The sequence below is a fragment of the Nycticebus coucang genome, chromosome X, assembly GCF_027406575.1.
Source record: "Nycticebus coucang isolate mNycCou1 chromosome X, mNycCou1.pri, whole genome shotgun sequence".
Taxonomy (NCBI): domain Eukaryota; kingdom Metazoa; phylum Chordata; class Mammalia; order Primates; family Lorisidae; genus Nycticebus; species Nycticebus coucang.
This window is the reverse complement of record NC_069804.1, coordinates 54,968,707-54,995,209: the sequence shown is the minus strand read 5'-3', so window position 1 is coordinate 54,995,209 and position 26,503 is coordinate 54,968,707. Positions and strand designations below refer to the sequence as shown.

General features: G+C 49.9%; 2 protein-coding genes across 5 annotated transcripts in view; both read left to right on the top strand.

Moving 5' to 3' along the window:
- Nucleotides 1-1,131: 1,131 nt before the first annotated feature.
- On the top strand, nt 1,132-10,469 carry KCND1 (potassium voltage-gated channel subfamily D member 1). 2 transcript variants are annotated; one of them, XM_053580798.1, is made up of 7 exons: nt 1,132-1,298; nt 2,804-3,878; nt 6,400-6,562; nt 6,665-6,748; nt 6,835-6,933; nt 7,196-7,455; nt 9,045-10,469. In XM_053580798.1, exons 2-7 carry the CDS (start codon nt 3,025-3,027, stop codon nt 9,262-9,264), a joined length of 1,680 nt encoding a protein of 559 aa, XP_053436773.1. In that variant the 5' UTR covers nt 1,132-1,298; nt 2,804-3,024; the 3' UTR covers nt 9,265-10,469. The 2 variants fall into 2 exon arrangements, with proteins under 2 accessions (XP_053436773.1, XP_053436772.1); XM_053580797.1 differs by having other exon boundaries at nt 2,638-3,878.
- Nucleotides 10,470-13,921: 3,452 nt separating this feature from the next.
- Nucleotides 13,922-26,503, top strand: part of OTUD5 (OTU deubiquitinase 5) — a 38,195-nt gene continuing 25,613 nt past the window's right edge. For all 3 annotated transcript variants that reach the window (XM_053580779.1, XM_053580778.1, XM_053580777.1), the window contains exon 1: nt 13,922-15,279. In XM_053580779.1, the coding sequence (XP_053436754.1) occupies nt 14,686-15,279 (594 nt within the window). In that variant the 5' untranslated portion in view covers nt 13,922-14,685. The remainder of the gene's footprint in view (nt 15,280-26,503) is intronic.

The window sequence follows — 26,503 nt, the reverse complement described above, 5'->3', positions numbered from 1 at the left end:
AAGGTTGGCGGGTTCAAACCCAGCCTGGGCCAGCTAAACAACAATGACAACTGCAACAGAAAAATAACCGGGCATTGTAGTGGGCACCTGTAGCCCCAGCTACTTGGGAGGCTGAAGCAAGAGAATGGCTTAAGCCCAGGAGTTTGAGGTTGCTGTGAGCTGTGACGCCACAGCACTCTACTGTGGGCAATATAGTGAGACTGTCTCAAAAAAAAAAAAAGCTGGGCGTTGTGATAGTCCCAGCTATTCGGGAGGCTGAGACAAGAGAATCGCTTGAATCCAAGAGTTTGAGGTGGTTGTGACCTGTGACACCATGGCACTGTACTGAGGGCGACAAGTGAGACTCTGTCTCAAAAAACAAAACAGCTCCTGTGCTCCAGCCTGGGTAACATAGCCAGACCCCATCTCTTAAAAAAAAAAAATACACAACAAGTCAATGGCAAAGCTGGGATTTGAACCCACCTGCAACTTTCCAGAAGCACTCTGTACTCAGTGCTGCTGCCCAGGAGAGGAGGTGTGATTTGAGGCCACTGACTGTGGACAGATTTTCTTAATCTGTGAGACTGTCCCTTTGGAATGGGGCCTGCCTGGGGAGAACTTGGTGTGGGGTGGGGTAGGATTGTCCCCCTGGATTGTCCCCCTCTGCACTCCCCAACTCCTCATTTCACATTCCAAAACAGGAAGATGAGAGCTCTGGTCTCACAACAGAAGTCTTGATTAGAGCTGGGGCTCTAACCCAGACTACACTCCCCTACCCAGGGGAACACTACCCACCAGTTACCCCCACCCCCACTTCTCCTGCCTTTCCACAGTCTGGGGGCAGGGAGGGGACAGCGCTGCATCATTCTCCATGGCACTTTGCTCTGGGGCCATTAACAGACGCCTGCCCATCGATCGGATCAGCTAAGTGCTGCTGATTCAGGCGTTTGGGGGGTGGGGGCCCCTGGGGGCAGAGGGTGTAGAAGCTGGGCTGGAAGAGAGGGGAGTCCAGGAAGGAGGTGGGGAGAATTGGCAAATTTCCCTGCCACCCCCATTTTCCAGATGACGCGACTGAGGCCCAACCACTTTGTAGGAGGCGGAGTCTCCCCAGGGTCCCTCTCAGGCTGTCCTAGGGGAGGGGGCTCGGGGAGCCACAAGGCTCCTCCCTGCCTCTCTCTCCATCTCCCAGCAAGCTCGAAGGGGCCGGGAGAGACAGCCAGAGGAGGAGAACTCAGGCAGCTCTGCAGAGGGGGCCAGGAGCTCCGGTGTTAGTTACCCCCAGCCCCACCGCTGTTGCTGCTCGTGCAGCAGGAACACAGGTGAGGACAGCCCGATGGGGAGAGGGAGGAGGCTACCAATAATGTGGTCCTTGTTCTACCCTGGTCTAGCCCCCACGCCCTAGCCCATTCTGGGATAGTCCCCAAGGATTCTTCTGGACCCTGCCCTTCCAGAGCCTCCATCCGAGGGCCCATCCCCCTCCCCTTGCCCGTGCTGCCTCCTCTCTGAAGCTAGGCTGTGGCCGCCTCTCCTCTGCTGCCGCGAATGCCACTGCCACCCCTACCGCTTCCCTGCACACACCGCCAGCCCCTCGGGGTGTGGTTTCCCCAGACTTGCCCCCAACGGTGGGACCCAGCCTTCTCCAGACCTCCCCAACAGCCTCCTGCAAGGCTCAGCAGCCCCCTTCCCAGGAGACACACCCAACTCTTTCAATACCCCACCCCCCTCTCGGGCCCATTTGGGGGAACTCCCTTCCTCTTAGTCTTTTCTGGTCCTCTGAATGCTCTGGGGCTGTGCCCAACTTCCTTCCAATTGAGCCCCAGACCCTCAGGATTCCCCCAGGCTCCTTTTTCCTCCTTGCAAAACTCTTAAGGGTGTGGACCAGGCTTTCTTAACCCCTTTAGATACCCTCCTCTTCCGGATAACTCTCAGATTCTTAAAAAGTAACCTAGCCCCATATCTACCCCTCTAGATTCCCCACTCCCCTCCACAGCCCTGCAGGAGGCCCTCACCTCTCCTTCCTTCCCCAGAACTCCTGTAGAGTGTAGACAACCCCCCAGGCTATTCTTGGCAGCTCTAGGCACTCCCCAGACACCTTTCAGCCTCTTTACAACCTCCTGGCTCTATAGCCACCCCTTAAATGCACCAGCCCCCTTTCCAGATCCAGAAAGGACCTCCAACCCCCATTTCTCCCCCCCCCAGAAGTCTTGAGGGTGTGGACAACCCTCCTCACCTGTCTCAGTCCCTCTAGACTACCCCCCTCCCCTTCTAGACACTGTCAGCCTCTTTCAAGCACCTCTTGTCCCATTTCTACCTCTGTGAATACCCCCAACCTCCTCTCCAAGCCTGCTAAGAGGTTCCAGGCCCTTCTTCCTTCCCTGAGACTGTGGACAACTCCTCAAATGTTTCTTGGCCCCTCTAGGCACCCCCTAGGCAGCTATCAGGCACTTGTTCACCCTTCTAGAATCATCTCAGTATCTCTAAACTTTCCCTCAGATTCTTTTTGGCCTTTCTGGAAACACATTTTCTGCTTTTGTCCATGTCCCTCTCCCCTTCTCAGTCCCTAGACATTGCCCAGGCCCCTCCTAGACACTCTAAATGCCCTCCAAGCCCCTGCCCATTTCTCTAGTTCCTCCTCCCGGTTCCTCTTGGCCTCTCTAGACACCCCCGGTCTCCTTGTCCGGGTGGCCCAGGGCCTCTCCAAGCCCACCATCCTGGAGACAGCCACTTTCTCCTAAACGCCACCCCCCCCAAGTCTTCGTGGGCCTGGGGAGTGCCAGGATGGCGGCAGGTGTGGCCACGTGGCTGCCTTTTGCCCGGGCCGCAGCGGTGGGCTGGCTGCCCCTGGCCCAGCAGCCCCTGCCCCCAGCGCCGGGGGTGAAGGCATCTCGCGGAGATGAGGTTCTGGTGGTGAACGTGAGTGGACGGCGCTTTGAGACCTGGAAAAACACACTGGACCGCTACCCAGACACCCTGCTGGGCAGCTCGGAGAAAGAGTTCTTTTATGACGCTGACTCGGGGGAGTACTTTTTTGATCGTGACCCGGACATGTTCCGGCACGTGCTGAACTTCTACCGCACAGGCCGGCTGCACTGCCCGCGGCAGGAGTGCATCCAGGCCTTCGACGAAGAGCTGGCCTTCTACGGCCTGGTGCCAGAGCTCGTTGGCGACTGCTGCCTTGAAGAGTATCGGGACCGCAAGAAGGAGAACGCTGAGCGCCTGGCAGAGGACGAGGAGGCTGAGCAGGCGGGAGATGGCCCAGCCCTGCCGGCGGGCAGCTCCCTGCGCCAGCGGCTCTGGCGGGCCTTCGAGAACCCACACACGAGCACCGCGGCCCTTGTTTTCTACTATGTGACCGGCTTTTTCATCGCAGTGTCGGTCATCGCCAACGTGGTGGAGACCATCCCATGCCGGGGTTCGGCGCGCCGGTCCCCGAGAGAGCTGCCTTGTGGTGAGCGCTTCCCAGTGGCCTTTTTCTGCATGGACACGGCCTGCGTACTCATATTCACAGGTGAATACCTCCTGCGGCTTTTTGCTGCCCCCAGCCGTTGTCGCTTCTTGAGGAGTGTCATGAGCCTCATCGATGTGGTGGCCATCCTGCCATACTACATTGGGCTTTTTGTGCCCAAGAATGAGGACGTCTCAGGAGCCTTTGTCACCCTGCGTGTGTTCCGGGTGTTCCGCATCTTCAAGTTCTCCAGGCATTCACAGGGCTTGAGGATTCTGGGCTACACACTCAAGAGCTGTGCATCCGAGTTGGGCTTTCTCCTCTTTTCCCTCACCATGGCCATAATCATCTTTGCCACTGTCATGTTCTATGCTGAGAAGGGCACAAACAAGACCAACTTTACCAGCATCCCTGCAGCCTTCTGGTATACCATTGTCACCATGACCACACTTGGGTGAGTGTAGACCCTGTGTTGGGGAGTTCCCGATCAATTGATTACACTCTCCCTTTCCCTAAAATTAGGAAGGTTAGATGAATGATCTTTTTTTTTTTTTTTTTGAGACAGAGTCTCAATATGTTGCCTTCAGTAGAGTGCTGTGGTGTTACAGCTTACAGCAACCTCAAACTCTTGGGCTCAAGCGATTCTCTTGCCTTAGCCTCCCAAGTAGCTGGGACTGAAGGTGCCCAGCATGCCTGGCTACTTTTTTATTGCAGTTGTTGTTTAGCTGGCCCGGGCTTGGTTCGAACCCACCACCCTCAGTGTATGTGGCTGGTGCCATAACCACTGTGCTACAGGCACTAAGTCTAGAAGAATGATTTTTCTTTCACTTTGTGCTTTAGTTTGCTCATCTGTAAAAACTGAGTAAATTGGACTTAATCTTCAAATCCCTCCTTGTTCTGATAGTGCCTTGGTTTTGTAGACTCAGAAACTTGGATTCAAGGATCATCTTAACTGCTCTTTTTTGTGGATGTTGTTTTCTCAGGGCCTCAGTTTCCCTCTCTGTAAAATAGGAAATGATAATCCCTTCATCATGTAGAGAGGATTCAATGAAATCACAGTTGTGGAAGTTCTCTAAATGTTTTGGTGCAGAATACATTAGTACTGGCTTTCTATATCACCCTTTTTTCTATTTTGAGGACCCATGTCTTCCAACCTTCTAGAATTGTCTGCGATGTGGGGCACTACCTCTGTGGCTTTGTGATTCCTTGCTGTTTCCCAGAACAAGATATTTTCAGCATTATTTATTACTTCCAATCCTTGAGAGTAAACAGAGTTGGGATAAAAGTATAAATTCAGTCTGGGAATGGTGGTTTAGGCATGTAATGCCATCGCTCTGGGAGACCTGGGGGGAGGATTGCTTGAACTCAGGAGTTGGAGACCAGCCTTAGCAAGAGCAAGACCCTATTTCTACTAAAAATAGAAAAACAAGCCAGGTGTGGTGGTGTACACCTGTGGTCCTAGCTATGCGGGAGGCTGACGTAGGAAGATCACTTGAATCCAGGAGTCTGAGGTTACTGTGAGGTAGGCTGACATTACAGCACTCTAACCTGGGCAACAGAGTGAGACTCTGTCCCAAAAATAAAAGTATGAATTCATGGCATTCCCACAGATATTGTCAGGGCAGATTCTGTGAGCCTTATCTATGTTTCCATCACTGGGATTAGATATATAGTTGATGCTCGGTATCTGTTGAGTAAATTACTGAATGAATTGGGCTTGCTTAGCGTCTTATAGTGGTATGAAAATTGATTTGGGGTTTCTTTTCTTTTTTTTTTTTTGTAGAGACAGAGTTTCACTTTATGGCCCTCGGTAGAGTGCCATGGCATCACACAGCTCACAGCAACCTCCAACTCCTGGGCTTAAGTGATTCTCTTGCCTCAGCCTCCTGAGTATGATTTGGGATTTCTAAGGGGTAGAAATTAATTCTGGTTAGAGGCTCAGGATCAGAGCAACAAATATTGAGTCCTGACAATGGGTTGACACTGAGTATTTTGATGCCCTTTATTCAGTCCTCACAATAACGCTGTGAGGTGGATGGCTGCCCATGTCTCTTAGTTGAGGACATGGTCTGAGATGACACATCACAGAGCCAGAAATGGCCAAGTTGGAGAGACTTTTGAGCAGAGTCCTGAATGCTTAAAATGAGTCAAAATACAGAAATAAGGAAAAGCCATCCTAGGGCAACACATGAACGAAGGCCTCCAGGCTGAAGATTGCAGAGGCTGCATTTCTATGGAGGAGTTCTGATTGGTCCTGTGATCAGAACAAAAGTATGCAGCATGATCTTGGGCAAGTCAGTTATAGAACCTCATTGAGCTTCAGTTTCCTTCTCTATGAAACAAGTTAGGTTGGCTCTGCTCCATCACTATGGGAGTGGAGTAGCATGGAGAAGGGGGGGTTCAAGCCTTCCCCTATTTTGTCATATGAAGACAGTTTTCAAGACTACCTCTAGGGCAGCGGTTTTCAACCTGTGGGTCGCAACCCACAGGAACTGTATTAAAGGGTTGCAGCATTAGGAAGGTTGAGAACCACTGCTCTAGGGGAATAAAAAGGGGTCCTACCTAGAGAAGGTAAGACAGAGGCCTTCAAAACCAACAGAACATTCCTCCTAGGACCCTTGCTGGCCTGAGGTGGTGGGACTCTTTCCATAGGGGCCTATGTTTACTGCCTGTGATTTCCTCACTCTCTCCTCTGCTTGGTATTAATAGATTTCCAGCTGACTCAGAAGCTCAGGGTGAAGCTTGGATAGGGGCAGCAGATGGTAGGGGCTGAGGGCCAGGCCCATTTCTCATCTGACCCACACTGGTGGGTGGCCAGAGAGGTCATTGCCCACATCTTTCACAGCAAGAAACGGAGGCTCAGAGAATTGGAATCCCTGGCCAGGGTGGCAGGGTGTGTCGGGTTTAGATGGGATGGAAAGGGGGACTGAGAGGTGGGCACTTTTCTGATCTGGGCCCATTTCCCCCTGCTCCAGCTACGGAGACATGGTGCCCAGCACCATTGCTGGCAAGATTTTCGGGTCCATCTGCTCACTCAGTGGCGTCTTGGTCATTGCCCTGCCTGTGCCAGTCATTGTGTCCAACTTTAGCCGCATCTACCACCAGAACCAACGGGCTGACAAGCGCCGAGCACAGCAGGTAACTGCACCTTCCATCTGAGCACTTTTTATTCCCCAAACTCCAAGCCAGTCTACTTTGGGGCTTAACCACCTGACTCCTTATCTCCTCCTCTCTCTGTAGAAGGTGCGCTTGGCAAGGATTCGGTTGGCAAAGAGTGGTACCACCAACGCCTTCCTGCAGTACAAGCAGAACAGGGGCCGTGAGGTCAGTAGGGCTCAGTTTGGGGTTAGGGGTGAGCGATGATAGGGGAGGAGGGTACTGCCCTTATCTCTCTGCTCTGTCCACTCCAGGAGAGCAGCAGTGGAGAGGAGCAGGTGCTGTGTGTCAGGAACCGTTCTGCTTTTGAGCAGCAACATCACCACTTGCTGCATTGTCTAGAGAAGACAACGGTGAGGCCCACTAAGAGATAGCATGGCAGAATGGAGGGGGTCTCTCTGCTGCCAAGCCAGCTCCCTACCCTGGGTGGGAGGGTCACTATTGATTGTGGAAATCACTCAGAGCTTCCTGGAACAGAGCTAAGCCTTGAATGGTGGACAAGGAAGGGAGGGAGGGAGCAAATTCCACAAAGGAGGGGATAGCCAGAACAAAGGTGTGAGTGTGGGATCAGCTCCCATGGGGTCCCCTGTGACCCTGCCTCCCTTCTGCCCATAGTGCCATGAGTTCACAGACGAGCTAACCTTCAGTGAAGCCCTGGGAGCTGTCTCACTGGGAGGCCGCACCAGCCGCACCAGCCGCAGCACCTCTGTGTCCTCCCAACCAGTGGGGCCTGGTAGCCTACTATCTTCCTGCTGCCCTCGCAGGGCCAAGCGCCGTGCTATCCGCCTTGCCAACTCCACGGCCTCAGTCAGTCATGGCAGCATGCAGGAGCTGGACACACTGGCTGGGCTGCGGCAGAGTCCTGCCCCTCAGAGGTAAGCACACTTCCCACCTGCTGGCCACACCTGGGGAAGCTCAGAGCTTGGACCAGTGGGCATGAGATTTCGTGATTTTAGGCCTAGCAAGAAAAGCTCCAGCCCAAATGCCTCCATGCTGAGAGCTTGGGCTTATCTTGTCTGCAGTTCCTCATTCTTCATCCATTTTTTCACCAAAAATTTATTGTACACCTGCTGTATGGCAGGCACACGTTCATGCACTTTGGATGTAGCAGTGAACAGAACAGATAGAAATCTGTTAGGTTAAGACAGTTAATAAACAAATACAGATTATGTAATATGCCAAACAGTTGTGAGCACCAAGGAGGAAAATAAATCAGGGATGGAGGACGGAGTGTGGAGCAGGGGGTGGTGCAGTTTTTTTTATTTTATTTTATTTTTATTTTTTTTGTAGAGACAGAGTTTCACTTTATGGCCCTCGGTAGAGTGCCGTGGCCTCACACAGCTCACAGCAACCTCCAACTCCTGGGCTTAAGCGATTTTCTTGCCTCAGCCTCCAGAGTAGCTGGGACTACAGGCGCCCGCCACAACGCCCGGCTATTTTTTGGTTGCAGTTTGGCCGGGGCTGGGTTTGAACCCGCCACCCTCGGTATATGGGGCCGGCGCCTTACCGACTGAGCCACAGGCGCCGCCCGGGTGGTGCAGTTTTAATAGTGTTGTCAGGGAAGACTATTGAGGTTACAACTGAGCCAAGACCTGAAGGAAGTGATGGAGTGAGCCATGCAGATAACTCGAAGAAAAACTTTCTAGACAGAAATAACAGCCAGTGCAAAGGCCTTGGGGCAGATGTGGGTATGCACATTAGAAATGCAGCAAGGGAGCTACTGTGTGTGGGTGGAATGAGTGAGCTACTGTGTGTGGGTGGAATGAGTGGGGGTCGAGGGGGGAGCCATAGGAGGTAAAGGCTGAAGGGAATGAGGACCTGATGAGCTGCATGTAGATCCTACTGTAGACTCTTTTTTTTGAGACATAGTCTCAAGCTGTTGCCCTGGGTAGAATGCTGTGGCATCACAGCTCACAGCAACTTCAAACTCTTGGGCTTAAGTGATTCTCTTGCCTTAGCCTCCCAAGTGGCTGGAACTATAGGCGTCTGCCACAACACCCAGCTACTTTTTTTTTGTTGTTGTTGTTGAAGTTGTCGTTGTTTTAGCTGGCCTGGGCTGGGTTAGAACCCTCCAGCCTTGGTGTATGTGGCCAGCGCCACCCCTACTATAGACTCTTATGAGAAGTCTACAGTAGGCATTGTTAGGAGTAACCATGACAGATAACATTTTTGTACATGCTCATTATGTTTTAGGCACTTTTCCGAGCACTTTATATCACTTATTATTTCATTGAATCTTCACAACAACTCAATAGGTTTAGAGTGGTTAAAGTGAGACCAGGATTTGAATGCAAGACTGTCTGACTCCAGAGCCCTCACTCTCTACTACCATAATTGAGGATACAGGGGAAGCACTGGGTCCCCTGCCAGGGACCTAGAAGGCACTCAGTAAATGCCCCGATTGCTTGGCAAGTATTAAGATGACTTTTTAAGAGCCTTCCATCTTCCCCACCCTTGTCCACAGCCGCTCAAGCCTCAATGCCAAGCCCCATGATGGCCTTGACCTGAACTGCGACAGCCGGGACTTCGTGGCTGCCATTATCAGTATCCCAACCCCTCCTGCCAACACGCCAGATGAGAGCCAACCTTCCTCACCTGGTGGCAGGGCCAGCAGCACCCTCAGGAAATCCAGCCTGGGTACCACCTGCCTCCTCCCCGAGACTGTCAAGATATCTTCCCTGTGAGGGGTGGGCCTGCCTATTCAGAGGGCCCTCTTCATTTGTGAGACTCCTTTCCAAAGCCATATTTTGGGGAGGCATAGAGGGCCAGGCCTGGGGACCCGGTCAGCCCCCCACTTAGAACTATGCAATGGAGTTTCATGGAATGGTCCACATGGGGACCATGTGGGGAAGTAGCCAGGGAATGGGAAACTATCTCCACCCCCAGACAGTTATCCTGGTGGGAGTTGAAGCACTGGACTTCTATAGGCCCCCAGCCTCCCTGCCCCAGCACACTGGGACTGGTCCCACTACCCCTGCTGGCCTCCTGCATGCTCCTCCCCGAGAGCCTCAGAGATAGATAAAGCACCTACCTGACATCTGAGCTCTGGTCTGAGAAGGAGAGTGGAGATTTCCTCTTTTCTCTGGCTGGGCTGTGAAGGGAGGTCTGGAGGTTTGGAGAAGAGAATCTTCACCTCTGATGTGGTCTCTAGGAGAGGTCCCTGCCCTCTACTTGGCCCAACAATTCCTAGATTTTGAAGCTTGGAATGCAACCACAGGCTTTATGGGCTGTGCCTCAGCTGTGGCCTGCTACCCCCAATCCTTGCCTGAGGGGTCAGGCTACCTCTCCCAACACACACAGATAGCACAAATTCCACCACCCCCTTCCCTAGCTGCTGGAATGGGTCCTTGCAAGCCTGTCCTTTGCCGGGCCCCCAGCAAACTCTAGCAATAGCAGCTGCTGCTGTGACATTATGCAAAGCCTCTGACCAGTTTGCTGCAGCACTTACATCTGCCCTAATCAGAGGGCTGCCTCTAACTACTATTCCTTCTCTCTTCTATGGTTTGCTTCCTTCCTGGGTTGGGCTGGAGTCTGGACTGACTGAGATAAGAACTTAGCAGCCAGCAAAAACTAGGCTGTGTTTGGAGATCATGAGCTGATTCCATGTTTTTGGGCAGGAGTCCAGAAGGATCAGGGGCTGAGGCCTAGGTTGTTCCTGAAGTCTTGGAGTTGTAGGAGACAGGAGGAATTTCTTGATATACTCCTCCTCCCTCACAACTCCTTTTCACATATTCCTCTTCCTTCTCCCTCTTTGGTTACCTTCCAAAACTGTTCTCAGGCTGAAATCTGGCATCATCTCAGGTTCCCTGTCCCCAGCAATGTCCCTGTGGAGCTGGTGGCTGACAAAGATGTAGTTTCTGTCTGTCAATAAAACCTGAGGGACAGATGACACTGAGCACCTTCCGGGTCTGTGGGTTTGGGCACTGGATTGATCTGGGGTGGTGGTAGTGAAAGCACTTGGATTTCAATTTCTTTCAACTAGGTAAAGGGCTGGTATCAGTAAAGGTATGGGAAGTGGATGGCTGGTAATGTATTCTGAAAGATGAGGATCTAAGAGAAACAAAACATGATGGTTTAGAGAATCTAATCTATAGCCAGCAAGGCAGAATAGGGGGTGCTGAAACATTCTTGGACATCATCTACTCTAACCCCCTCATTCACAGAGGGAAAATCAAGACCCAGAGCAGCACAGAGTTGGTTAGAGCAGACTTAAACCCAGGATTCCTGACAGTAAACAATTCTGAATTTAACCATTATAAAAACATTTCTCAGTTTGGCAAATTTCCCTTGCTGTGGACATCCCCTATGTTATCTCTTATTTTTTTTTTATTATTTTTTTTTATTAAATCATAACTGTATACTTCCTTGTTCATTCTTCTTTGTTTGAAGTACTGTTTTTTATCTTCCTCTGGCGGTGTTCTTGATGTTAGTAGAGACGGGGTCTTACTCTGTCTCACATGCTGTTACATACAGGTCTCGAACCTCTGAGCTCAGGCAATCCACCCGCCTCGGCCTCCCACAGTGCTGGGACTACAGGCGTGAGCCACCACGCCCGGCCCCCTATGTTATCTCTTATGAGCTACAGGCTACACTAGGCTAAGCGGCTGAGCTCTGTAGAGCACCAAGAAGACTTTGATTCAGGTCAACCTGGTATGACCTTGTCTTGCCTCACGTTGTTAATCTGTGAAGTAGAGATAATTCATTTAGTCATCAAATATTAACTGCCCATCATGTGCCAGCCCTAGGAATGAGCATGGAAGGAAGACAAGTAATCATAACATGGTATGGTAGAACTATTATGGATTATAAAAGCATGGCTAAGACACAAGGAATGAGTTGGAGTTAGCCAGGCAGAATAAGAAAGGATGGAAATGTTCTAGGCACAAGGAACAGAATGTACAGTGTCCTGGAGGTTAGAGAGCAAGCTCATGGCCTTTGGGGAACTGAAAGTAATTCAGTCTAGCTGGGGAGGAGAGTGTGCGGCTTGAGGATAAGAAGTATGGCTAGGTAGGCCAGATCACAGAAGGCCTTGGAAGATATGACAAGGATTTTAGCCTTCATCCTAAGGATAATGGGGACCCCTGAAGGCTTATCAACAAGAATATCATGATGAGGTTTGTGTTTCAGAAGGATCATTCTGGCTGTGGAGAGTGTATTATAAAGAAACAGTCCTGGAAGGAAGCAGAACACTGAGGAGGCTTTTGTGGTATTTAGTTGGTAGGTAGGTGATAGTGGCTTGGACCAGAGTAGTGGCAGTAGAATTGGAGAGTCAGGAGATTTGGGAGGTAGAATCAGCAAGACTTGAGATTGATAGGCAGGTGGGTGTTGAGGAACATGGAGCAATCGAGGTTGACTCAGGTTTCTGGCCTGGGCAATGACTGGATGGAGGTGCTACTGACTGTCAAAGGGAATTTCAAAGCTGTCAGTGCACAGTTCCAGGTATATAGTAAGTACTTGGTGAAGGTTGGCCATAATTATTATGAGTTCAGTTTTATTAATATTATTATTATTTTGAGACAGGTTTCACTATTTCACCCTTGGTAGAATGCTTCCCTTGGTGTCACTGCTCACAGCAACCTCAAACTCTTGGGCTTAAGCGATTCTCCTGCCTCAGCCTCCCAAGTAGCTGGGACTACAGGTGCCTGCCACAACCGCCCCACTATTTTTTGTTGCAGTTGTCATTGTTGTTTAGCTGGCCAAGACTGGGTTCGAACCCACCAACCTCGGTGCATGTGGCTGGCGCCATAACCACGGTGCTATGGGTGCCCAGCCAATTATTATTATTATTTTTTGAGACAGAGTCTCAAGCTGTCGTTCTGGGTAGAGTGCCGTGACATCACAACTCACAGCAACCTCAAATTCTTGGGCTTAAGTGATTCTCCTGTCTCAGCCTCCCAAGTATCTGGGACTACAGGCGCCCGCCATGATGTCCAGCTATTTTTGTTGTTGTTGTTGTTTAACAGGCCCGGACTGGGTTCAGACCCGACAGCCCCGGTGTATGTGGCCAGCTCCGTAATCACTGAGCTGTGAGTGCCGAGCCAATGAGTTCAGTTTTATTTTATTTTATTTATTTATTTATTTTTAGAGACAGACTCTCACTTTATTCCCCTCCAGCTTGAACCCAGTCAGCCGGACTGACTGGAAAACATCAACACTCCCACAGCCTAGCATTCCCCTGTAGCATCAATTCCGGTCCCACCCACCTGCAAATCACAGCCAGAACGCCCGGCTATTTTTTTGTTGCAGTTTGGCTGGGGCCAGGTTTGAACCCGCCACCCTCGGTATATGGGGCCGGCGTCCTACCCACTGAGCCACAGGCGCCGCCCACGCTCAGTTTTCGGTGTGTAGTTCTGGACAGAAATATCCAGTGGGGGGGGCTAGATACATGGTTCTGGAGTGGGACAATCATGAGGCAATTCAATGTAATAATGTGCATAGGCATTCATAACAGCACTCTAAATACAAACCCAGAAAGTAAGTCCCCTCCTTCCATTAAGTCTCATGAGCAGACACTACAAGAACCTGTTTATTACTGACACGTTCCAGGCAAGGACTTCAACTAGGGTCAGTATCTGAAGTGAGGTGAGATGGTACTCAGAAAAACATCTGAACCCCGGAAGTATTCCCTGAGGTATCCTGCGCAGCCATTATCACTCTTGTTGTACACATGGATAATCTAAAAAGATATATAATGATTTCCTCAAGGTCATACAGTTGGTGATGGTACATCTGTGCCTAGAACTGAGGTCTTCCTGACTCCAAACGCTGGAATCCTTCCATTGCGTCACCATGCAGGCTAATTTATTGAGCACTTAACTATGTGCTGAGCACAGCACCGGGCTTTTAAAAGCATTAATCTCTTATTCTCAGATTGGGATTATCATTGCCATTTAACGGAGGAGAAACCAAGGATAAGATGGGTGTTAAGTGACTTGCCAAAGATCATTCAGGAAGGGAAGAGCTAGGATTAGCTTATAGCTCTCCAGCCACTCAATAGCAGGGATTTTATCAACTTTATTGCTATATGCCTGTTGGGGACACAGGCGGATCATAAACATTCGCTGGCCGGAAGTTAACTCGGTTTTAGGAAAAGGCAGTACCAGGCTTGCGCACTAGGCATAGGGGTGGGGAGGTCAACGCGAGGGCAAGAGGGCGGTGGTGCTAGAGAAGGCGTGTCTGTTTTTCCAAACACTGTCCCCACGGTGTGTGTCTGTCCCAAGGTTGGTCTGTATGATGTGAGTGACAGTTTATTTTAACCAATTGCTGCAGAATCAGCCTTTGCCAGGGCGAAGGTGTGCCCGCCTCTGCCGGAAGGGGATTTTCAGGTGGGTGGGACCGGAATTGACGCTACAGGGGAATGCTAGGCTGTGGGAGTGTTGATGTTTTCCAGTCAGTCCGGCTGACTGGGTTCAAGCTGGAATCCTGGAGGGGCGGCGTTCTTACTGTCCTGCAACGATATCCTTTCACAGCACCTACGCCTGCGAGTCAGCAATTGGGGAGAAAAGTGAAAAGCAGGACTAGACCAAAGAGAAGGCTGGGAACTAGGGTGCGGACTTTGAAATCTGAGACCGAGGGCGTAGGAGGGCGAGCACTCGCCTCTGATTGGCCTGTGGGCGTCGTCGAAGACCCACGCAGCTGTTTCGATTGGTTGGAGATCACAATTGTTGCGCTGGCGACCGGGGGCGATCTTGCCAACGTACTTCCGAGCGAGGGGCGGGGCTGTGCCCTGGCGCGCGTGCGCATAGCCTGGGGCCCCACCCGGTAGTACAAGAACCTGCGAGGGGGCGGGGCGAAGAGCTTGTTTTGGTTCTGTTTCCTTTGAAGCTGAAGGCTGGAAGGAACATAGCAATAAAGTCGCTGGAGTTGGAAAGAAGGCTACGACAAACTCGCCACAGTATCTTGGTTTTGGAGTTCACATCCGGGTTCTTCTCCCAGCGTGATCCGCGCGTTGCCACTGCCGACAGTTCTCGAACCGGTGCTTCGAACCCTTTATCCGTGTCTAGCCGTTCCCGTCGTGCTTCGCGCACTATAGTAGACCCCTCATCCGGGTTCTCTCCCGGCGTGCCCCGCGCCGGGTTTGCTGCGGGGTACTCGGCGGTGCCGCCATGACTATTCTCCCCAAAAAGAAGCCACCACCTCCCGACGCTGACCCCACTAACGAGCCGCCGCCGCCTGGGCCACTGCCCCCGGCGCCGCGCCGCGGCGGGGGTGTGGGCGTGGGCGGCGGCGGCACGGGAGTGGGCGGTGGCGACCGAGACCGTGATTCGGGAGTAGTGGGGGCCCGTCCTAGGGCTTCGCCACCGCCTCCGGGCCCTCTACCGGGGCCGCCGGGCGCTCTTCACCGCTGGGCTCTGGCTGTGCCGCCGGGCGCAGTGGCGGGTCCCCGGCCACAACAGGCTTCTCCTCCTCCTTGCGGGGGCCCTGGTGGTCCCGGCGGTGTTCCTGGGGACGCGCTGGGTGCAGCAGCGACGGGTGTCGGTGCGGCAGGTGTGGTGGTGGGCGTGGGCGCTGCCGTAGGTGTGGGTAGCTGCTGCTCCGGGCCGGGGCATAGTAAGCGGCGCCGTCAAGCTCCCGGCGTTGGCGCTGTTGCTGGGGGTAGTCCCGAGCGAGAGGAGGTCGGCGCAGGCTACAATAGTGAGGATGAGTATGAAGCAGCTGCTGCACGCATCGAGGCAATGGACCCTGCCACTGTCGAGCAGGTAAGAGGTGAGGGGTGGGTGGCTATGGGGCCTCCAGCCTAACAGGGGACCTAGGGAAGGCTAATTGAGATCGCTCCAAGGAATCTAGATATTCTCATAGGGTCTGAAACTTTTCTGGTGGTAGAGGTATAGACATTCTTTTGCCTGCTGTCCAAGGACTTGGAGTTAGAATCCCCAGATAGGTGGCGAACTTGAAGATGGGGACTGAGGCCTCTTATGGTCTATAGTTATTTCAAGCCCTAGAATCTCATCTTGTAGGGCCAATACGTGACACTTCCCCAAGAGACACTTGGAGGATTGAGCCCTTCCTGAGTAGGGATCTCGGGTCTCTCCAAGCGACCTTGGTCTATGTTCAGTGGCTTAAGAGTTCTTTTTCTCTGGGATAGGAGTCTGAGATTCCCCCTCCAGGGAATTCGAATAAGGAGGGGGACCTCAGAGATAAGATCTGAGCACTGGCAAAGGAATCTAAGCTCTTTTAAGTGAGACCCCAAGGGTCCTAAGTCTGCCTTCAGAGATTTGGGATTCCTTTTCTAGAACCAAGGGACACACAGAGAAACACACACCCCTTTTAGATAATGAGATCTTCTGAGCTTTTTCCAAGGATCTAAGATTTCTTTCAGGGAAATAAGATTCCCTCCCTCTTGGGAACAAGAGCCAAAATCAACACCCAGGGACCAGAGGCTCTACTTGAGTACATGAGAGTTATCCCTTTTCTGAGTGACAAGGGTCTACATTTCTGATCAGTGGTCTGGGAATTCTCTGGAGACCACAGTCTGAACCTTTCTTCAGGATGTTTAACTTCTTTGAAGGGATGGTCCCTCCCACCAAGGACTTGAGCTTTTCTGCAAGGAAGTGAGTGAGACTCATGCCTTTGAATACTGGTGCTTACGATCCTCCTGCTTATGGAGTGGGATTTTTAGAGACTGGGTTTGAGGCCTTTTCAGGGACTTGCTATCCTTCTGCAGGTCCCAGGCAAGGTGAGGTCTTTAGGAGACTTTTTTCCTTGGGCTGTGATCTGAGTGATCTTGTAAGTCTGAGACCCGCCCCCAAGAAAATGGAACCTTTTTACCTCAGTTATAAGTGACTGAAAGACTGCTATGTCCTTGGGGATATAACATTCCATCTTTTCCTTTGTAACAGGGGTCTGAGGGCCTACCCCTCAAGGGCCTGAGCTTCTTATCAGGGACATACAACTTCTTGGGAACACTCACCCTAAGTCCGCTCTTCAGGGGATATAAGCAGCATGGGATTCCAAAGACGCTGTCTAAGGCCTTTCTCCAGATTATAAGCCTACCTTCAAGGGCCTTAGACCTATTTTGCCAAGGACATTTGAGTTTTCCCTCAGGGAAAGGAGACTCATACATACTCCAATAACTGCCATGTTTCTAGAGATAAGACTTGAGCTTCAACCTTCAGGAACTTGAAGTACTTCTCAGGAACAGGAATCTCCCCACCAGACCTGAGCCCAGGGTCAGTTCCTTTGGGACATGGATATACGATCCCTGAGGAAGAACAGAGTCCTGAATCTTCCTCCAAGGATCTGAACTTTACCTCAGGTGTGCAAGGATCTGCTCCTCAACTGAGGACCTGAAACATCAATCTGCCCTGAGGGTACTGACACCTCACTTCAGACAAGGACACACACTCAAGTCATAGGGAACTTTTTTTTTTTTTTTTTTGAGACCGAGTCTCACTTTGTCACCCTCAGTAGAGTGCCATGGTGTCACAGTTCACAGCAGCCTCCAAATCTTGGGCTTAGGCGATCCTCTTGCCTCAGCCTCCCAAATAGCTGGAACTACAGGTGCCCACCACAACGCCCGGCTATTTTTTGTTGCAGTTTGGCCAGGGTTAGGTTCGAACCTGCCACCCTTGGTATATGGGGCTGGTGCCCTACCCCTGGAGCCACAGGCGCTGTCCCATAGGGAACTTTTAGAGATCTAATTTCTGCCATGGGGACTTGAGAGGGGATTTGGGCCTTAGATTCCCACACACCTTGAGTTTTTTTTTTTTTTTTTTAGAGACAGAGTCTCACTTTATTGCCTTCAGTGGAGTACTGTGGCATCACAGCTCACAGCAACCTCCAACTCCTGGGCTTAGGCGATTCTTTTGCCTCAGCCTCCTAAGTAGCTGGGACTACAACACCCGCCTATTTTTTTGTTGCAGTTTGGCCGGGGCCAGGTTCAAACCCACCACCCTTGGTATATGGGGCTGGCGCCCTACCCACTGAGCCATAGGTGCTGCCTGGGCAATCCTTTTGAACCAGGGAAAGGAGCATGAGTTGATCCTCATTGTGGCCAGAGCCTCCCCCATTGAACAGAGGGACCTGGGTGCTCTTCGGGGTCCTAAGAACCCCTTATTCTGAGCCTGCCCAGGCCAGGAAGGTCCCCTTGCTTTCTATGAGACAGTTGTCAGGACCTGGGGATATGGAGTCCAAGGCTTCTTCTCTGGAACTATACTGTGCTATGCTTCCTTCTCACCTCCAGGACCAGGGAAACATTCTAAGTTGCGAATTGCTTTTGACAAGCATATTTCCTTCCAAAGACAGAGAAGGGGTTTGGGATATCCCCACCCTGGGGAAATTCTCCTACATTCCCTTTCCCCTTGGCTCAGGTAAATCTTTCTGTACTTTACAGGGGCCAGGGCCTTGTCTTGAGCCCCCTGTCCCCACCCATTATCACTTCTGGTAGGATAAATCATCTGGATTCACAGGGTAATGCCAAGAGTTGTTTCTTCTCTCCCTGGTTGAGGTAAAACCTTTTCCTCCTCAGAAATAGGGAACAATACATTCCTGTGGTTGTAGAGGAAGAAGGTCCTGTGATGCCTTGGTACTCAAAAAAGACCTCCTTCCATTCCCCCCTTGCAGCCCCTCCCTTATACTTGCCCCCATCATAACATGGAAGTGAAGCTCTGGGGGCTCGTGAAACTTGCCCTTCCTAGTGACAGGCTTTCTGTTCTCTTACTTGGACAAAGAGAATAAGATGCTTCTCTTCTTCAGTCCTTACCTTGTCCAAACTTGGGTGAGAAGAAGGGAGATAATTTCTGCTTCCACAGTCTTTTTTCTGAACTGTCACTGGTGGGTTTTATAATCTGGAGGCCAGTTGGATCGCTGGGGAGGTGGAGAGTTGTTGAGAAGAAGTCTGGATGGCAAATGTGAACTTGGTTCTGACTACTTGCACTTCCTGTTTGTCCGATTCTCTGAATGTTCCCCTACTACCTTGAGGAGTCCTTTTGGCACCCTGGAGTCCAGGTGCTAGGGAGGTGATGATGTCAGGGGTTTGCCTTCTCATGTGGCTGCCTTGCTGAGAGTCTGCCCTAAGAAAAGATTGGCTTGTAAGCATCCTGAGCTTGGGTACCCACAGAGGTTTTTTTTTGTTCATTTTGAGACAGAGTCTTTGTCACCGTGGCTAGAGGGCAGTGGCATTATCATAGCACACAGCAAACTGCAACTCCTAGGCTCAGGCGATCCTCCCCCCCAGCCTCCCAAATAGCTGGGACTACAGGCATCTGCCACCATGGCCAAACAATTTTTCTGTTTTTAGTAGAGTCTTGCTCTTCCTCAGGCTGTTTGTTCTTGAACCCCTGAATTCAAAGGATCCTCCCACCTCAGCTTCCCAGAGTGCTAGGATTACAGGCATGAGCCACCATGCCCAGCCCTACACAAAGCTCTTTTGAGAAGAGCTCAGATGATAGATACTGTAGTCGGTGCCTGGGTTCCAACTGAATCTGTCAGGGTTTTGGATGAACCAGAGACCTATGCTATCTGGGCCTCAATTTCCTCACTGGTCAGGTAAGGTGTCATTTAGCTTTGGGATTTTAGGGAACTCGGTCCAAAGTCCTCTGGACCAGGAGATGATGAAGAATGGTGGGTGTCTTTTGAGTAGGAACTTGGTTCTTCCCCTCTCTTTCCTGGCCCTCTGTCCCCTCCCAGCCATCCAAGCTTGGTGGGCAAGACAAAGGGGCTTGTTTGGTGTGAGGCTCAGGGTTGATGAATAGCAGTTTTTGTGGCCAGCTGTGTTGCAGCGAAGAAACATTATGGGACTTCTTGTCAGGGGCCTGTTGGATAGTGTGAGTTGTGTGTGGAAAGAGTTTGGGCTTTGGAGCTAGGCAGGCTTGAGTTCAAACCCCCGTATCTCCTGCGTGGCTGCATTGTGTCTTTAGCAAACTACTTTCCCCTGAAGCTACCTTTTTTGGCAAAAGTCCCATGTGTGTGCTGGGTTATTGAGTGTGAATATCCAAACCTGTCCACTTTGGACCTTGGCTGGTTCTGCCTAGCAGCATTTGTCCACCCTTAGTATCCCATCTCTGGCTGGTAGCAAACCCATCTTTTGGCATGTAGGAACCTGCCGATTCCTTGGGTTCCTACCCCCGCTGGAATTGGGTAGCTAACTGGTGAGGAAGCAGGAAGGGATCTCTGTCCAGGCAGCAGAGATTCGAGTCCTGTTTCTGAACTGTTTGTTTTGTTTTGTTTTTGAAACAGAGTCTTTGTTGCCCTTGGTAGAGTGCTGTTAGAGTGCTATGGCGTCATAGCTCACAACAACCTCAAGTTCTTGGGTTTAAGCTATCCTTTTACCTCAGCCTCCCAGAGTTCTAGGATTGCAGACATGAGTCACTGCACCTGACGCTGCGCTAAGCTTTTGTGTGGTCTTCGGGGAATTCCCTTTTTTGGGTGTTTCTCCATCCATGAAATGGGTGGGTAGAGGTGAGGGAGGGAGGGAAGTTGGACTCATTTCTCTGGAGCAACTTGTAATCTCTTCAATTCCCTGCTTCCCACTCCCCTTACCCTTTGTGAAAATTTTTAGTGGGAACCCTCAGCTTTTGGGGAAGTGTTACCTTTTGGGGGATGTGTTAATGATACTTCAAGCAGCATTCAGCTTCTTTGTCTCTGGATGGTGCTGTAGGCCTTTGGATGTTTTTCCTTCAAGAACAGGTTTATTGAGATGTAATTTATGCATCATACAATTCACTGATTTAAAGTGTACAGTTCAGTGGCTTTTAATATATTCACAGAATTGTGTATCCATCACCAATTTTAGAACATTTTCATTACCTTAAAAAGAAACCCTAAACCCCTCAGCCATAATCTCAAGAACTTCTCATCCTTGCAACTACTGATCTGCTTTCTTCCTTGATTGATTTGTCTGTTCTGGACATTTCATGTAAATGAAATCATAAAATCTGCAGTTATTTGTGACTTGGTTTCTTTCATTTACTATAATGTGTTCAAGGCTCATCCATGTCGTAGTATAAATATCAGTACTTAATTCCTTTTTATTGCTGAATACTAGATTCTTAGAGTTTTTTTTTTTTTTTTGAGACAGAGCCTCAAGTTGTCACCCTCAGTAGAGTGCTGTGGTGTCACAGCTCACAGCAACCTCAAACTCCTGGGTTTAAGCGATTCTCTTGCCTCAGCCTCCCGAGTAGCTGGGACTACAGGCACCTGCCACAACGCCTGGATATTTTTTGGTTGTAGTTGTCATTGTTTGGCAGGCCTGGATTCGAACCCGCCAGCTCTGGTGTATGTGGCTGGTGCCTTAGTCGCTTGAGCTATAGGCGCCACCAGATTCTTAGAGTTTTAATCCTCCTCCCCTTAGTGGCTCAGCAATAGGTTGAGGCCTTACTCTTCTGCCCTAGAGGGTTTGTGTTCATCCTTAGAGGGCAGTATGTCTGTGTTTCTCACTGACTGTGCTTTGCCCTTGGAGCTGGGCCAGTGTTCCTGAGTGTTTTTGGGGAGGGGGTACTCTTGGAACCAGGATTACTGGGACAGAGCTGTGAGGCCCAGAATACTAAACATCTCTTGGCTGTGGGCTCTGGGAAGACATCTGTCCATGAACTGCTGCTGCTGCCATCTTCTTGTGCCTCCTCCCCTCTTCATTGACAGCTCAATTCATCCTTAGTGTCAGCAGCTTCTCAGGCTAGGAGAGAGGATTCTAGGCCCCTGCTGCCTTAATTCTAAACCCCCTCCCCGGGGGGAATTAGATACCGCTGAATGGGAGGCATGTCATGTCTCAAAGCCATGAGCACATAGAGCTCAGGCTCCAAGGAATGCTACGCAGGGGGTTGTGCGATGTGTTAGTCAGCTGTGGCTGCTGTGGCTAATTACCACAGACTGGGTGATTTAGCACAGCATAAGTTTATGCTCTCACAATCCTGGAGGCCAGAAGTCCAAAATCAGTTGGACTGGGCCTAAATCAAGATGTTGGCAGGGTTATATTCCCTCCAGAGGCTCTAGAGAGGAATTCAAGCCTTTCTAACTTGCTGTGGGTGCTGGCATTTCTTGGCTTGTGGCTGCATCACTCCAGTCTCTGCCTCCATCTTCACATCACCTTTTCTGTATGTGCAGTTTCCTTTTCTATCAAATCAGTTTCCTCTCTTACAAGGACACTTATGTTTGCCTGCCTGCTACTGCAAGATAATCTCTCTGTGTCCAGATCCTTAATCACATCTGCATATGCCCTTTTTATTAGAAGATAGCATTTACAGGTTCCATGGATTAGGATCTGGTATCTTTGGGTGGCCATTATTCAGCTTAGAGGTGTTCTTGTTTCCCTCCCAGGGAGTGGAAGGGAACTCTTTAAGTGGTCTCTTACTGGGCAAGGTCTTGTAATATTTGAGTCTGCCCAATATCCCTAGTATTGGGAGTTTTGGTATCCCCGTTTCACAGATTGGAAAACTGGCTCAGAGCAGTTCATCACATGGCTAATTGGTGAAGCTGGATTGGAACCTAAATCACTTGGGTTCCATAGCCTGCACCAACTTTGCTTTAGACCAGTAGTTGTGCTTCAGCTCCTAGGATACTCTGGAGTTTCAGATGTGGACGGATCTTCCCATGGGCTCAGCAGTGGGCTTGCAAGGTTCAGGCTCTGAACTTGACCTCGTTAGGCCAGGGCATAGATACAGCATAAATTTATCTATGGCTGAGTTATCCCCTACCCCCTACTCCCACCAGGCCCTACTAAACATTTTCACCCCAAGAGGAGGGAGAAGGGCCAAAGCTCAGTTTCTTTCTTTTTTTTTTCTTTTTTTTTTTTTTATTAAATCATAACTGTATACAATGATATGATTATGGGGCATCATACACTCACTTCATAAACCATTTGACACATTTTTATCACAGTGGTTAACATAGCCTTTCCGGCGTTATCTCAGTTACTGTGCCAAAACATTTACATTCTACATTTACCAAGTTTCGCAAATACCCCTGTAATATGCACCACAGGTGTGATCCCACCGATTCCCCTCCCTCTACCCACCCACCCCCTTTCCCACTTCCCCCTATTGTTAAGTTGTAGCTGGGTTATAGCTTTCATGTGAGAGTCCCAAATTAGTTTCATAGTAGGGCTGTGTACATTGGGTATTTTTTCTTCCATTCTTGGGATACTTTACTAAGAAGGATATGTTCCAGCTCCATCCATGTAAACATGAAAGAGGTGAAGTCTCCATCTTTCTTTAAGGCTGCATAGTATTCCATGGTATACATATACCACAATTTATTAATCCATTCGTGGATCGATGGGCACTTGGGCTTTTTCCATGACTTAGCTATTATGAATTGGGCTGCAATAAACATTCTGGTACAAATATCTTTGTTATGTTGTGCTTTTTGGTCTTCTGGGTATATGCCCAGCAGAGGAATTACAGGATTGAATGGCAGATCTATTTTTAGATATGAGACTAGCCTATATCACAAAATCTCAAGACCAGAGATGTTGGCGTGGATGCGGAGAAAAGGGAACACTTCTGCACTGCTGGTGGGAATGCTCAGTTTCTTTCTTTGCTTCTTTTTTTCTTTGAGACAAAGTCTCACTATATCACCCTCAGTAGAGTACTATGGCATCACAGCTCACAGTAACCTCAAACTCTAGGGCTTAAGCGATTCTCTTGCCTCAGGCTCCCAAGTAGCTGGGACTACAGGCACCCGCCACAATGCCCAGCTATTTTTTTTTGTTGTTGTTGTTATTGTCATTTTTTTTTTTTTTTTTTGTGGTTTTTGGCTGGGGCTGGGTTTGAACCCGCCACCTCCGGCATATGGGACTGGCGCCCTACTCACTGAGCCACAGGCGCCGCCCTATTGTCATTGTTGTTTAGCAGGCCTGGTCTGAATTTGAATTCACCAGCCCTGGTGCATGTGGCTGGCACCTTAACCAGTGAGCTACAGGCACTGAGCCCAGAGCTCTTTTTTTTTTTTTTTTTTTGAGACAGAGCCTCAAGCTGTCGCCCTGGGTAGAGTGCAGTGGCATCACAACTCACAGCAACCTCCAGCTCCTGGGCTTAAGCAATTCTCTTGCCTCAGCCTCCCAAGTAGCTGGGACTATAGGCACCTGCGACAATGCACGGCTATTTTTTGGTTGTGGCTGTTGTTGTTTGGCAGGCCCAGGCTGGATTCGAACCTGCCCAATCTGGTGTATGTGGCTGGCGCCTTAGCCACTTGAGCTACATGCACCAAGCCAGAGGTTAATTTGTTAAGGATACCACAGCTAGTAGCTAGTGGGTGGCCAGGGCTCCAGTCTCTTGATCCAGGCCTAGGTGCCAATCTGGCTGCCCTATGACCCAAACCCTGCTTGTGCAAGGAGTCTACTCAGGCCTCTTGTTTTTAGAGACACACCAAGATTTTCCTAGGATAGGCTGCCAGGTATGTCCTCACACTGTGGCTCATGTGGCCTCCCATGTTGCCTCTACACAGGCCTTGTTGGTACCCAAACCCCAGCTCTTTTCTGCCTTTGTAAAATGAGGATAATGCTTCTTGCCACCTGGGCTGTGGTAAGGACAAGTAAATGAGGTCACCCTTTACACGTGGCATCTGGCATGGGGCAGATATTCATCTAAAAGGAGTTCATCTTTCTTCCTGACCCTTCCCTGTTTGCTTAGTCCTACCCTCATTGCTGGCTTCCAAGCATCCCTGTTTCTTTATGACAGAAGTGACTTCATTTCTCATCCATTACCAAGCATTTGTGGAGGTCTTGGTATTCTATTCCTTTGGTCTCTCAGGTGCTAGCCTTAATGGCTGAGTCAGGTCCCTTCTTTCTTTTTTTTTTTTTTTTTTTGTAGAGACAGAGTCTCACTTTATGGCCCTCGGTAGAGTGCCGTGGCCTCACACAGCTCACAGCAACCTCCAACTCCTGGGCTTAAGCGATTCTCTTGCCTCAGCCTCCCAAGTAGCTGGGACTACAGGCGCCCGCCACAACGCCCGGCTATTTTTTGGTTGCAGTTTGGCCGGGGCCGGGTTTGAACCCGCCACCCTCGGTATATGGGGCTGGCGCCTTACTGACTGAGCCACAGGCGCCGCCGAGGTCCCTTCTTTCACAACACCCCAAGTTCATCTCTTTCACAGCCCTGCTCACACTCTGGTTGTTGCCTGTTTCTATGACCCTCCCTTAGTAGAGACCATGTGATTCATTTCTCTGTCCTTATTGTCTAGCCCAGGATCTGACTCAGTAGTTGCCTGGTAAATTTTTGTTGGATGAATAAATAGGAGCCTCTCTCTTCCTCTTTTTTTTTGTGATTTTTGGCCGAGGCTGGGTTTGAACCCACCACCCCCAGCATATGGGACTGGCGCCCTATCCCTTTGAGCCACAGGCGCTGCCCTCTCTCTTCCTCTTTGATTTCCCTTTCTTGTTTGTGTTTACCCTCCATACCTAGAGGCAAGAGGTTGCTGTATTCCCTTCTTTTTAAAGAATTTTGTCTTCCATCAGGTCTGAGGCTGCAGTTACGGTTGACACCTTCCCTGCTGGAGAGCCCTTACTGGGGAATACTTCATGATTCTGGGAGATGGCTGACCCTGTGGGGCAGGGAGGGGTAATTGGTGGGAACGTGCTTGTCCCGAGCCTCTGGGGCAGGAAAGACACCTGGACTGTTGGGATGTTGTACCCAAACAGGAGTCTTTGTGCTGCTCATGGATGCCTTTGTCATCTCTGGAATTCCAGCCACATCTTCATGGGGTGTGGGCCCTGTTGGTGGGGCTGACTGGGTGTTCCCTTGTCACCTCCTCTACATCCCCTCCTGTCCAGCTACTCAACCTAGGACTTTCAGAGGGCCTCTCTCTCCTTCCGTGATTGGTGACTATTTCATCAGTACATGGTACATCATTTACAAAGCCTCTGAGCCTCTTGACAGCTATGTCAAGTAGATCACATATCCCCCATTTAACAGGAAAATAAGGCTTAGCAAAAATCAGGCAGCAAACAAGTGATGGATCTGGGATTGGAACCCACAGCTCTCAGCCTCCAAACTTGTGCTTATTACTTTGCCAGAGAGTAGGCTCCTAAGTCTGTCATAGATAGCCTGGATCCCATAAGTCTTTGGGAAGAACGATGTCTCTGAGGAGCAGACTTGGGAGCCTGTAGTTTCAGCCCTCTGTTGCTGGGTCAGGAGGGCTGCTTCTGGTGGCCAGCAGAGGGCATGAGGGGCTCAGGAATGGTCTGCTGCTTCTGGTTTGTTTTGTTTTGAAATGGAAAATACACTTTAAGTGTTTATGTGGTCATTTTTAAAAAAATTCTGCAATTACACATTTGTACAGATGCACTTCACCTGAAACTCTGAGAACAAATGTGCTTTGGAGTTCAGAAAAATTTCAGAATTTAGGGAAGTCACTTGGTGTATATATTTTGTATTATATGATACTTCCAGCAGGGTCTGAGACAGCACCTCATAATCAAATATTTCAATGCTTTCTGCGTCGAAATACTTGAACATACACTCCTAAGTAGGATAATAGTCACTTCCAGTAAGGATGCCGAATGAGTTAGATAAAGGCTTTTGATTGTTAAAGCTTTTTGGATTTTGAAATTTTGGATGAAATACCTTTATATAGAAGGAAAGTGAAATAAAATCACCTGTAACACCAGCACTTAGGGATAATATTTTGGTGTCTAGCCTTTTCAATTTTGTGTACATATGTTTGTGTACATGCTATGTATGTGTAGATGTTTATGTGTGTATATATATGTATATATGTTAAATGTCAGTCACAAATGAAATCACAGTTCACACACTTTTTGCCTTATGCTATTTATTTTGGAATACCCTAGTTGTTTATGGGATTAAGGATCTAGGCCAGGCGTCCTCAAACTTTTTTTTTTTTTTTTTTTTTGTAGAGACAAAGTCTCACTTTATGGCCCTTGGTAGGGTGCCATGGCCTCACCCAGCTCACAGCAACCTCCAACTCCTGGGCCTAAGCGATTCTCTTGCCTCAGCCTCCCGAGTAGCTGGGACTACGGGCGCCCGCCAC